Source organism: Propithecus coquereli, unplaced genomic scaffold (assembly GCF_000956105.1).
Source record: "Propithecus coquereli isolate 6110/MARCELLA unplaced genomic scaffold, Pcoq_1.0 Scaffold3, whole genome shotgun sequence".
In the NCBI taxonomy this organism is placed as follows: Eukaryota; Metazoa; Chordata; class Mammalia; order Primates; family Indriidae; genus Propithecus; species Propithecus coquereli.
The window spans coordinates 21,597,917-21,612,392 of record NW_012148618.1 but is presented as its reverse complement, the minus strand read 5'-3'; the positions used below and the strand labels follow the sequence as shown (position 1 = coordinate 21,612,392).

Here is a 14,476-nt window from a genome sequence, read left to right as displayed (position 1 = left end):
GTCTCACTATGTTGCCCAGGCTGGTCTCGAACTCCTATCCTAAAGGAATCCTACCACCTTGGCCTCCCAAAGTGCTGGGATTACAGGCATGAGCTACCATGCCCAACCCTAATACAATCTTGATTATGCTTTCCTTGTCTCTTTTGAATAATTTGTCTCTACTCAAAATAATAAAAAATTTGTCATAGCTTTTACCTGTTTTTGTTAAAGAAGTAAGAAGGATGGGGAAGAAATTTATAAACCATTCAAAGAGCCAACAGTAGGAACACTAAGTAAGCATTGTCCATTTAAGGCAGAAATGATGAATGCCATCTAGGCACCCTTGTCTTACCTTAAAATTTTCTGCAGGAAAAATTTCTAAGTTAGCACTTTTCAATTCCAAACCACTCTTATTAGTGACTGACCAGACCATCAATAAGCAGTCATCTTTCCAAATTTTGTAAGAAGACACTGATACGGTTTCATTATTACAGACTTCTATGAGATTTGAATGTATGTATTCAGTAGTTTCTTCCAACAAAGAAGAAGCTAAAGAGATTTCCTTGGCAACTGAGGCTGCAGTAGATTGAGGAGGGTGAAAAATTTCCATGTTGTTATCATCAAACAAAGAAGGCGTAGACAGGCTGCAATTTGAGAGTTTCTCAACCAAGTGTAGCTCTGCAAGTGACTCAGAATCCAAAAGTTCCGAATTGAGAGAAAATTTCTTAAATTCTTTATCTCTTCTATCCTGCAAAGTATTCAAATAATAATCTCCTTCATATGCCACATTTGACAAAGAACTAAAGGAAGAACAGGTTATATTATGAATACTGGTCATTTCTCCACTTTTGGTTTCCTTGACTTTTGATTTCTTTCTGAACTTGTGAGAAACGGTATCTGCTTTTCCAAGCTGTAAAAATAAAACATAATAATATAAAAAGAAATCATTCTACTAGTCATGAGTTTTTAAAATTCTTCTATAATTTCAAATCAGCAATTTACTAACTTGCTAAGGTTCTATCTATAAAGCATTGATTAACAAAGAATGAGATGAATAAAATAAAATGTTAAGCCCTAAAATTCTGACAGCTACGTAACTTTGAACTATTAGCTAAATCTTATTTCTCATAAAAAACACATAGAATCAGGAAAAGAAATAAGGTCAAAAAGTCAGTCATGAACAATTCTGAAAACTTTTTAGATTTCACAATACTAGATTACAGAATTGAACAAATTAAAAATAGTGAGAAATCTAACCATTTTTTGAGTTTTTAGAGTTTTTTTGTAGAAGTTTAAGTTATTTTTAAATACAGGGATGACTCAAACTGTTTTAGTAATCTATAACAATCATGATTTCATGGCCTGTGAGTTAATAAGCAGGGAAGAAAAACTAGTTTTACCTCAAGAATCAACTGGCAGTGGCTAATTGGAACACTCAGCAGGAAAGAATTCTGTAACTGGGTGGTGATGTTTGCCATAGACTCAGGAGACAGGAACAGCAAATTTGCCTTCCTTGTACTAAATCTTCTGAATAGTGGTCTGTGAGTCTATGTAAGAAGAGCACTGGTTCAAGTGCTCCTTTGCTTCATAAAGTTCTATCTAGAATCAGCACAGCCTACTGGCACTACGTCTACTTCTCCGTCCCCCTGGGGGCTTCAACCCTGCATGGCACCCCTCACATGATTCTAGTTAACCTGAATTCTTGTTTCCTTTGCATGCATTCTCTACTCCCCTGAAGCCCCGACACCTTTTTCCAACTCTCAACAGACGAGTTTGTCTCTTACATCCCAAATCAAAAGTCAGCAAACAAGATCTAACATCCCATTAACATAAAAACAAGAGAAAGGGGGAATGGGGAGAGGATTTCTATTTCCACTAGTTATGGGACTTGAATTAGATGTATATTAGACTACTTGATACTGTCCCTCAGGTCACTGATGCTCTCTCTCTCCCTCTTTTTTTTTTTTTTTGTTTTTTGTTTTTTCTTTCTATGTTTCATTTTGGATAGTTTCTATTACTTTGTCTTCAAGTTTAATGAACTTTTCTTCTGTACTGTCAATCTGCTGTTAATCTGATTAATACAGCTACACAAGCCAAAAGACACTGTAGTGACATCTTTGTTAAAATACTTGAAGAAAAGAAACAGGCAGCCTAGCATAGCATTCCCAGAGGAAATGTCTTTTATTAATAAAAATGAAGATGAAATAAAAAGCCAAAGGTGAAAAGAAAACTTTGACCCTTACAGTGAACTATGTAAAAAATTATTCAAAATGGATTGCAGATCTAAAAATAAAAGATAGTTTAAATGAAATACATCAATATAGTCTTCATCTATGTAACTAAGACCCTAAACATCAGAGAAATCCCAGGGAATAGGATTGCTGGAGAAAACCAGCGATCCAAAAAGAGGCATGGCACAGAAGGAGCACACTCAGTCAGTCCCAATGCTGTCTGGCTTGCCCTAGTGCGAAGAAAAGTGGGGGTTGAGAGGATACATGCTAATTTTATGTCATCATTAGCTTCCCCTTCTGCATGATGCCATCTGAGTTACAACACAGTTCCTCACAGAATTTAGGGTCCTGTAAAACAGGGAAATACACTCCTTTTTCTACTATTTGGTGATAGCTGGGTGGAGGGTGGGGGTGTAGTATAAGGGGTAACCCAAAAAGAATTTAGCATTATTAATTTAAATAGAAAAAAATTCTAAATTACATTTGATTTCAAGTTTATCACATAAAATCTGGTATTAATTTATCACCCTGAATGTTCTCCTGAAGAAAAAAATCTAACAGAAAGCTACGCACTTGTTAAGTAAGCAGAAATACTTCTATATCAGCAATAAGGGTGACAGATCAGGGCTCCATGAGCCTGGGTATCATCTGACTTTGGCGCGCTCTTACTAGAGCACTCACTGGTACCCTCTCACCTTGTTGAGCCTGCCAGAACAACTCAAAGACCCAGGATCAGTCACTTTGCTGCTGAACTGCAAATGGCAACTGAGACATTAAAATTAATTAATTATTAATACATTTAGATTGAATATGTTTTTTCTTATTGAGAGAGAATATCAAGTCTGACAGAAATGGGATCAAGATTGGTGAGTCTAAAAAAGAAAGGCACAGATAAAGATTATAGTATGGTATACACCATCTGGCCTACTGCTGACAGGAATGATGGGAAAACTCCACCAAGGGAGAAGGAGGATGAAAGAACTAGGGTGTTGCTCTAATCACAATTTCATACTAGGTGGATTCATCAGCCACCAAAAGGAGGATTCTATGGTATTCCCAGATGCTCAAAAATAGCACCTGTCCTTCACCCAACTTTTTATTCTTTTACTATAAAAATAATATATCAGCATTAAAAGTTTGAAAATAATCATAATCCTAATATCTGAATATAATTATCATTTTTGTGTCATTCCTTTCAGTCTTAGTTATAGACAAGTATAAAAAAAAATTTATACTCTGCATTTTTCAAAATATGTAAGTATTTTTTCCTTTTATAATGTAATATTGATCATCTTTAGAGCTGAATAATATTCTGAGAGAATATAATTTATGTCACCATTCGCCTACAGTTAGACATCTAAATTGATTCTTATTTTTCACTATTAAAAATACCATTTTGCGATGTGCTTTTTCCACAGATACACCCATATTGTTGAACTATTATTATTCAGCCCCCTTCCCTTCAAGAACTGTCCCATCCACCCACAGGGGTAAGAGTACTTGTGATCGTATTTGTAACTTTATTTGGACCGTGACCCTTACCCTAGCTGACTGGACTGAAGAGAACACCTGACTCAAGTTGAACCAATTGGATTTTCTCTTTCTGGATTATAAAGGTGTATCACCGGTAGCTCTAGAGCTGGGATATGAGAGCAAGTGAGAGCCATTTCTCACCATGTGTGTAGATGTCAGCCAGGAGCTTTTATAGAGCCAGTTTTTTGTACAACTAGGGGACACAGATTCTTTTGGAATATTATTGATTACTTACCAGACTGATTGTATTGTCTGATCCTAGCCCAACAAATAATGATGATGCCAGCAGCTGCTTTTCTTTTTCTTCTTTAGATTGGGTAAGAACTTGAGATTGATCCTTTTTGGTTATAGCTTGATCTACATTCTCCATTATTGTACTCTCTTGAGGAATAGGTGGAGTTTCACTTTCATCACCAGTTTTGCTTTCTTTCTTGGGAAGATAGCCCTCTTTCCCCCATAATTTCTTTACACCTTCCAGCTTCAAGCTATTGGTCCTAAGGAAATTGATAATGAAATCAAGTCCATTTAAATAATTGCCAAATAGTTAACTTTCTTGGGGCATTTTTCCAAAACATATCAATGCCCATGGCCTTTCAGAAACAGCTTTCACATTATATTCTATATGCCAGAAGTAAAACCTAGCTCTCTAGACTTTACTTTAATTACAGCCAACATCCCCCCACTCTCCAGTCAAAGGATTTAAGGCAGCAGAACTCTACACTTAGTTAAAAATTTCAGATCATTTAATTTTCACTTAATTGCTTGAATAAGTTGTACAAAAATAGAGCTACTGTAAATCAGTTCCTTTCCCCCATTGACTTTTCAAAAAATACCTTATCTTTAATTCTGATGGGTTAAAGATCAGAAATGACTCTTAAGTTTCTCAGCTATAGAAAGTGATTAAACCTACATACTAATAAATTCATTAAATAAAATCCCATTGAAAGCAAAATCATTCAAATGCACTCCTATATATAAATTTACTTTTAATCCACACTAACTACATTTTCAACTATTATAAATGTGCTTTTTTAAAAAAAACAAGTTTGGTCTATATAAGAAAAAAGTAAGATTTTTAGGAAAAAGCATGAGGCTTAGCAATTTTTTATACCTGAGTTGAAGAAGAATTAAAGTACGTTTAGGAACCAGATGTTCTGCCAAAAAGTCTAGGCAAGATATCTAGGCAGTAAGTCCAGGGCCAAATTTAGAATATGGACTCACCTAATGTCCCAAAAGTTATAGCTGTGAATCTAGAGTGACAAATAAGTATGGGCTAAAACAGCCAAAGATTGTCTCTACTGTTCTTACATAAGAGCTATGGTCCATTTATTAGCTTGACTATGGTAATCATTTCACAATGTATATCTACATCAAAACATCACATTCTACATATTAAACATACACAGTTGATTCCTGAACAATGCAAGGGTTAGGGGTGCCATTCCTTGTGTAGTCAAAAATCCACATATAACTTTTGACTCCCTTAAAACCTAAACATTAATAGCCAACTGCTGACCAGAAGCCTTACTGGTAACACAAATAATCAATTTAACACATAAATAGACTAGTATCTACATATATTTTATGCACTCATGACATATCTCTTTCTTAATTTTTTCAATATTTCTAGGCTATGCAGTTCATCAGAGAATTTTTTTTCAAATTGTCACAAATCTCCAAAGAATTTTCCAATATACTTATTGAAAAAAATATGTGTATAAGTGGACTTACACAGACAGTTCAAAACCATACTATTCAAGGGTCAATTGTATAATTTTTATTTGCCAGTCACCCCTCAATAAAGCTGGGGCAAAGAAAGAACTACATGTCCTCGGCAATTAGCTCATTTAGCATCCCTGTCGTGGTCCAAAATGACATATTTATAATATATATTATAAGATAGGTAGATCATGAAATGAATCTAAAAGGAAGACACAGAAATATTTGTATTGATTATTATTCCCATCTAAATTGTTAGAATCATGATCAATTTATTTTGAGGCCAAAACTTAAAAAAAAAACAAAAACAGGTAGTTATGCCCCATACTGACTGAAGAATAAATGCTACTAAGTAGTAAGTGACTGAAGGAAAACTTGAATGTTAATAAAGAATGCCCTACAGGTAGTTCATTCCTCCTCAATGATTTTTACTGCTAAGTATCCCTTTATAAATATCTTCATTTCCCCCTTTCTTTCAGGTACCAAAAGAGTTTTCTAAGAAGTTTTGAAAAGAAAAAAAAAAATTATCCAGTAAACCTCTTAGAAGAAAACTGGTTGTCCTTACCACAAGCAGATCCAAAAGTGGTCACAGGAACCACTAAAATGACCCCTACCAACTCTAGAATGCTCAAAAATAGCACCTCTAGGGAATTCACAAATACCCACAGTAGGATTACAGTATCTATCTACCCCCTTTAACTAAAACATTTCCATTAATTATTTACCAAAAAAACTCCCTAAATTTTACTAATAAATAGTCTAAATATTAGTTTAACAAAAAAAAGGCAAGTGTGGCAGGCTCTGGGCTGCTTCATCCAGACCTTTCTGCCATGAAGGACTGTTGCCCAGCTGTTGGGAGGACTGTCAACTCTAAGTCCCTTCAGGGATTGCCTCAGCTGCAGAGAGCCACTTCACCCAAGATCACATCCCTTCCAGGCAGCCTACACCCACTGATAGATGAGCAGAATTATAACGTCCTGGCCACCCATCTTGGTCCACCTCCAGACAACTCTGAAGGGTCATTCTAGCTCCAGAGCTCCCCATGGGGTTAGCAGATGCTGTCATTGGCAGTGCATCGCATCTTAACTTCTTTTGCCCAAACCTGCTTCTTTTCCTTTCCTTCCACGGATGTCCATCCCAAGGGCACTCATTATTCTGCACACTAGATGCCCATTGCAGAATGTGCTGCCCAGGGAACCCAACTCACAACAACAGGCAAAAGGGGAGAGGGGCACAAAAGGAGCCTCGAGCTATTTTAAAGATATTTCTCATTTATTTCATCTGCATACATGCCTATTATGAACATAAATTTTCTGTCATGTACTATATATAGACAGTCTAAAAAGTGGGAAAATACATAAGAAAGCAACATAAGGCCATTTCATATATAAAATATGCCTCTTAATGGTATGAAACATACTGTAAAAAGAATTTTTTAAAATATGAGTCATCCTTGCCTGGATTTTGACAACACTATAATACATAATTTTATATGGTGTGCTTTTGTGTTATTTTTTAATCAGAACATTCAATCACATATAGAAATTTTGACCAGTAACCTTCAAAAGATTAGGGGTATACTTTAACTCAGCTCTAGAAATTCCCACTTGAGGTAGCGTGCTGACAGGCAAGAAATTCTAAATTGGGCTTACTACTACTTTATTCTCCAAAAAGACTATGGAAGAGCAATTGTCTCCCCTCTAAAGCAGATTCATGTTGCCAATTACCTTACAGGTTCCTCATGTGAAATAATGTGTAAGTTGTGGTCTTCTTTGGAAAGAAATTTTAAATTCATCCCTCATGTTCCACTTCACGATAATACAGCATACCTAATTCCTTAGCAGTTTTGCTAAATGCCATTTCTCTGAGGGTAGTACACGTATATGTACAGGATTTACAAGACCCTGTCACGTCCCCCAGATCCTAGCTCAGTACTAAAGTAACAGATGCTGTCACTGTTGTGCAGGTAAAAGTGACTGTGTAAGTTTCTCTCTGGGTTTGGAAGGTTTCTGTCTCTCTTTCCCTTGCCCCCTTTTTCCCTGTTTGGGGTACTTAATTGCTGTTACCTCCATCATCACATGCTCACAAACTATATCTGCTCCCCATGCTTGGAGTATACCAAAATTAAATGTATGGGAAAGAAAATGTCAAGTATTTTAACAGAGCAAGGAAAAAAGGATAAGAAAGAGAATTTGAACTTATGCCATTTCATTCAGCATGTCATTCATTCATTCTATATTCCTCATAGTCTCTTTATGTCATTCTTCTGATAAATACCTTTTATAATCATTCCATTGAAAGGTTGACAAATATATGCATGAACATAAAATAAGGTGACTGACTTCTTAATAAATATACAAGGACTCAAAATTCAAATGTCATCCTTCAAAGGTGACACCTTTGAGATTTTTATCATATTTATTCCAATAATGCTGCCATTACTTAAAAGCACTCTGAATTCTTTTAGATAAAGCTATTTCACAAACAAGAAAGCCATTTTCATTATTTTATTTTCACATCAGTACACTGACCAAAATTATTCAGATCACTAATTTTATTTGGTAAACTCAGCTTTTAGATAATAATGATAATGATGATAAAGACAATTATTATTAATAATAGCAGCTACCATTTATCAACCACTTACTATGTACTGGGTTGTACTATGTACTTCACACACATTATCTCATTTTATTAATATTAACTTAAATATGTTTCTAAAAGTAACTTAATTATATTTCCTAAATCAAAATCTACCTTAAAAGGATGAAATATGGCTCCAAAGAAGACATTTAAATAATTACCAATTTTCAAGGTGGCTGGGAAGAAACTGTGGAAGCACTCTGAGCAAAATATACAGCTTCCTCAGGTGAATATAGATGTTCCCTGATTTATAATCGTTCAACTTAATGATTTTTCAACTACAATGGTGTGAAAGCAATACATATTCAGTAGAAATCATACTTTGAATTATTTTTTTTTTTTAAGAAACAGGGTCTCGCTCTGTTGCCCAGGCTACAGTGGAGTGAAATGATTATAGACCACTGCAGCCTTGAACTCCTGGGCTCAGGTGATTCTCCCGCCTCAGCCTCCTGAGTAGCTGGGACTATAAGCAAGCACCACCACGCCTGGCTAATTTTTAAATCTTTTTAGAGATGTTGCCCAGGCTGGTCTCAAACTCCTGGCCTCAAGCAATCCTGCTGCCTCAGCTTCTGCCTCCTGAGTAGCTGGGATTACAGGTGTGAGACACCACACCTATCTTGAATTTTGAATTTTTGTCTTTTCCCAGGATAGTAATAGGCGATACAATACTCTCTCTCAATGCTGTTCTGAGCATGTTTAAGGTAGGCTAGGTTAAGCTATGATGTTTGGTAGGTTAGGTGTATTAAATACATTTTTGATAAGATATTTTCAATTTACAATGGGTTTATGAGGATATAACCCCATTGTAAGTGGAGGAGCATTTGTATACACCTTCTTCAGATGACTGTACAGCTTCCTCAGGTGAAATCAATCATCTTATTTAATGTTCATCTCTATTATATCTGTTAATCTTCCAATGAGATGGTTATTAGAAGTATTTATCAGAAGGAAGAATATAGAATGATATGCTGAATAATTACCTGGGTATATAAATTCTAATACACTTCTTAAAATATATGCATATACATATATATTTTTTTTTTCCATATGCAGCAAATAACACACATTATTGCTGTGTGAAGCTTGTATACATCTTATGCTATCTTGGAAGGTAAGTAAACTCTTAAAGTATAAGAACATGCTGTACAATAACAATACATTCAGAGCAAATAAATAGAAACAACAGAAATAACTCATACAAAATTTAACTTTTAGGAACCCTTCTAAGCCATTATATTAAAACACGCTGTCACAAATGTGCCTCTCCCTTTGAAAATTATTTGAAGATGAATGAAATAATAAACTTCCTGGAAATCATCCTAAACTAAGCCAATAATGATCATGATGATACAAAGCAGAAACAGAAGGCAAACAGAATGCTAAAAGACATTTAAACACTCCCATATTCTCAATTTTAATAAAAAGAACTTACTCTTTCAGCCCTGTCTCAGCACTATTCCCAGATATATCTGAACCAAGAGAAATGCCAGCAGGAGACTGTCGTCCAGTGAAGCCAGGTGAAGAAAAGGAGAGGCCATACGGTTCAAAATTGAGAACTAGAAGTTTTAAAACAATAACAGAGGTTCACATTTAAAACAAAGTAAAAAAGCAAAGTTGTCAAAGTTACCATTCACTACTGAAATAATTCAAGACTGGAATCCAGTGACAATATTTAAACTGTAAGCGACTTCGGGGATGCTCTAATCAAATAGTTATAATAATAATAATAATAATAAAAAAGCAGCTATCATTTAGTAAATGTTTACTATAAGTCTCCATACTACTTGATCAAAGACAAACTGTCCTTCATTTTTATCTTTTTACTTCCCTTAGAAGCTAAAAAACAATTCAATTAGGAAAGATAACCGATTAATCAGGTCTATTGAAAAGTTGCTGCTCTCATAGCTCATTGTTTAATGAGCTATGATTGAAGTGATGACCATGCTTTGCCAAACGAAATGCTCCTAGGCACATTCTTGTACCAAACGAGACTGATGGAGCCTTCAATGTGAAAGTTCGCTCAATAACAAAGTATACTCAGGTTCTGATTCCTTTCAATTTGTATAACCTAAATGAATTCAGTAAGAGCCATGAAAATTCATACTGTTATTGTGAAAGAGCAGATGCCAATATCCATTCTTCCTTTCTTTCTAAGTAACAGAGCCCTCAGTTCTTAGCTAGCACATAACTACCGGGAAAGGAGACATTTCCAGACTCCTTTGCCAAATGACTGAGTTCTGGCCCATGAGATTATGCACATATTTTGTATGCAACTGCTGGGAGGAGTCCTCCTGGAAGGGAAAACAATCGTTCTTCGCCCCCTTTTTCCTGCTGGCTAGACTGCAACATGATTGCTGGGGTACAAGAAGCCATCTTGGATCATGAAGTAAAACACCAAAGATGCTAGAACAGCAAGGTAGGTGGAGCTTGGGCTTTACATAATCATGAAGCCATCATCAACTCTAGGATGCCTACTTTTGGATTTCTTTAATGGGAGAGAGCAATAACCATCTACATTGTACAAGGCCCCAATTCATTAATTTATTTTTTAATATGTTAATTCACTAAAACTAATCCTAACTGGCAAATTTATCTTTTTTGGACTGTCTAGATTATAACAAAAAGGACCTTCTTAAATCATAAAAAGTATCTTAGAAAATATAAATGTCAACTTCCGTAATTATTATCCTCATTTTACAAATGAGGAAACTGTGGCAAAAGTTTGTCAATAACTTAACCCAGATTACAAAAACAGGAAATGACAGAGCCAGATATGAACTCAGACACTCTAGCTCTAAAGCTACATTCTCAACTATTATATTATATTGCCTCCTCTAAGGGAAATAGCACTTAATCTGAAGACAACTGAATAAATGCTTGTTGGTTACCTAAATGAATGATACAGAAGAGGTATCAATGTGCAAAAAGAAAATAATAATGGGCTAATAATCAGGAGAACTGATTCTAGACATAGATTTGGTGTTAACTAGGTATGTGAACTACACCTTAATTTCTTCATCTGTAAAATGGAGAGTTCAGACTACCTCAACAGTTTCTAAATGAAAATCTGATAACCAGGATCAAGCTTACTTCATTGAATCTCCTAAGGATCTTTTTATGCATCATAGCCAAGCTTACAGAGATTCACATACAGAAGCCGTTAGAGTAGAGCTCAAAAACCTGCTTCATTTTTTAAAAACTCTTTCTGATTCTCATTCATAATCATGTTTGGAAACCCCTGTTTCTCTCTAAGGTCCTTTTCAGCTAGAATGTCCTCTCATTCTAAGCTTTTCAATCATCTAGCTTAACCTATAGTCTGTTGCTATAACAGAATAGCACAGATTGGGTAATTTATAATGGACAGAAATTTATTTGGCTTACAGTTCTAGAAGCTGAGAAGTCCAAGAGAACGGTGCTGGCATCTGGGGAGGGCCTTCACGCTATGTCATCCCATGGTGGAAGGTGGAAAGGCAAAAGAGCGCAAGAGCAAGAGAAGGCCAAACTTGCTTTTATAACAACCCACTCCCATGGTAATGACCTTAAACCATTCATGACCCAATCATCTCTTACTAGGCCTTACTTCCCAACACCATTGTATTGGGGATTAAGCTTCTATTAATAACACATGAACTTTGAGGTACACATTCAAACCATAGCATTCTGCCGCTGGTCCCTAAAATTCATGTCCTCACAATGCAAAATATATTCATTCCATCCCCAAAGTCCCAAAAGTTTTAACTCGTTCCAGCATCAACTCAAAAGTCCAAAGTCTCATCTAAATTAGACATGGGTGAGACTCAAGGCATGATTCATCCTGAGGCAAATTCCTCTCCAGCTGTCAGCCTGTGAAATTAAATTATGTGGTTCCAAAATACCAACTGTAGGACAGGCATAAAGTAGACATTCCCCTTCCAAAAGGGAGGAATAAGCAAGAAGAAAGGCGTAATTGGTGCCAAATAAGTCTAAAATCTAACAGGGAAATCAACATTAAGTCTTTAAGCTCCAGAATAATCTACCTTAACTCCATGTTCTCCCTTCTGGGGACACTGGGGCAGGATTTGGGCCACCAAGGCCTCAGGCAGCCTCACCCCTATGGCTTTGCTGGGCTCAGTCCAACCAGTAGCTCTCATGGGTTGAAGTCTTGTTCCTTCAGCTCTCCCAGGCTGATGCTGCAAGTTGACGGCTCTATAGTTCTGGGGTCTCAGGAGTGGCCCCACTCCCATGCTGCCCTAGGCATTGCCCTGGTGGGGAACTCTCTCTGGCAGCTCCAACCCCATATTTCTGCTCAGCATTGCCCTAGTAGGCAATTGCCTCTGTGGTAGCTCCACCCCATCACAAGTCTCTCCCTGAGCCCCCAGGCTGTCCAGGACATCCTTTGAAATCTAGGTAAAGTAAGCCATGTCCTCATGGCTCTTGTATTCTGCACACCTACAGAATTAGCACCACGTGGACATCACTAAGCTTTATGGCTTATATCTTCCAGAGCAGTGGGTGAAGCCACACCTGGGGCTGCTTGAGCCAAGGCTGAAGCAGCCAAGGAGCACTACACTCCATCAGAATGCAGGGCACAGAGACCTGACGCAACTCTGGGCAGCAAGCCCATGGAGGGCATACCAGGCCCATGCCCTGAAACCATTCTGCCCTCGGAGAGCTCTGGACATGTGATGAAAGAGGCAGCCTTGAAGATCTCTGAAAGGCCCTCAGGGTTACTCTCCCATTGTTTTGATGACCCCTTCTATCCATATGAATCTCCTTAGCATGCAGTCGCTTGGCCACATCCTTGGTTTGCTCTTCCAAACACATTTTTTCATTCTTTACATGGCAAGGCTGAAAATTTTCAGTCCTTCCATTCTGCTTCTCTTTTAATTATAAATTCTGTATTTAAGTCATTTCTTTCCTCTTGCATCTTACTGTGTATGCACTTAAAAGTAGCCACATAGCTCCTTAAATGTTTCACATAGAAATTTCTTTCATCAGATATCTTAGTTCATTGCTCTTAAATTTCATCTGCCATAAAGCCCTAGCCCTAGCCCTGAATTATGGACATAATTCAGCTAAGATCTCTGCCACTTCATAACAAGGACTGCCTTTACTCCAGCTTCCAATAAGATATTCCTCTTTCCCATCTGTGACCTCATCAGAATGTTCTTCATTGTTCCTAGTTCTACCAGCATTCCAATCACGAACACTTAAGGAATCTCTAAGAAGTTTTAGACTTTCCCTATAGCTCTCCTCTTCTGAGCCCTCACCAGAATCACCCTTAATACTCTGTTTATGGCAATCTAGGCTTTTTCTAGCTTGTTCCTCCAAATTCTTCCAGGTTCTATCCATTATCCAGTTCCAAAGCTGCTTCCACGTTTTCAGGCATTTGTAGCAATAGCAGCACTTCTCAGTACCAATTTCTGCCTTAGTCCATTTTATGTTGCCATACAGAATACCATAGACTGGGTAATTTATAATGAACAGAAATGTATTTGGCTCATGATTCTGGAGGCTGGGAAGTCCAGAAGCATGGCATCAGCATCTGGTGAGGGGTTTCATGCTGTGTCATGCCATGGAAGAAGGCAGAAGGGCAAGAGAGCACAAGAGTGAGAGAGGGCTGAACTCACTTTTATAACAACCCACTCTCGTGACAACAAACCCATTCCTGTGACAACAACATTAATCTATTCAGGAGGGCACAGCCTTCATGGCCTGATCACCTCTTAATACCTTCCCAATGGCAATTTAATTTCACCGTGAGTTTTGGAAGGGACATTCAAACTATAGCACCTACTATCCAATATTGGCCTCTTTTTAATAGCATCTGTGACAATGAGTCACCCAGCCACTGCATTAACATTTCTAATAACAGTGAAAAGCTCAAGAAATATTTCCTATGCACAATTAAAAAGAAAGATTTTAAGTCAAAGAGCAGAAAGAAGTTCAAAATTAGAGGCAGAAAGTTTAAAAAGAGAAAAAAACAGACATGGAAGGGGACAGTATCTAAAGAGCAGGCAGATAAAATTTCAATTCAGAGATAAGAATTAAGATTATCATCTAAGGAAAGCCTGGAAAGGCTCAAGGTTGAGGAATAAAGTTCAAACCACATTATTTTCATTCTCTAATAATAATGCCCCAAGATCCATATAGTAATAAATGACTAAAACAATCAGAGATGTTGATAAGTTAACTAGGTGTGCAAGAGCTGCACACAGGAGAAGGAGAAAAATGGTATACAGAAAGAGCCAGAAGGAAGAAGGTGACTGAACTGCAATTTAATGAATATGTAGAAGGTTAACTAGACGGAGAATGAGGGCAATTCACACAGAAGAGAAAATGTGAGCTAGAGGCAAGACTGTCCTTAGAGTTGAGAGTTACTGAAGTAATCC

At 36.9% G+C, this 14,476-nt stretch overlaps 1 protein-coding gene across 1 annotated transcript in view; it reads right to left on the bottom strand.

Moving 5' to 3' along the window:
- The window catches only part of AP4E1 (adaptor-related protein complex 4, epsilon 1 subunit), a gene marked incomplete at its 3' end in the record, with an annotated part of 79,068 nt that overhangs the window by 10,355 nt on the left and 54,237 nt on the right, over nt 1-14,476 (bottom strand). Inside the window, exons 16-18 of the mRNA XM_012649157.1 lie at nt 9,538-9,661; nt 3,979-4,237; nt 332-889 (exon numbers count right to left, since the gene is read on the bottom strand). Coding sequence (XP_012504611.1) covers nt 332-889; nt 3,979-4,237; nt 9,538-9,661 — 941 coding nt within the window. The remainder of the gene's footprint in view (nt 1-331; nt 890-3,978; nt 4,238-9,537; nt 9,662-14,476) is intronic.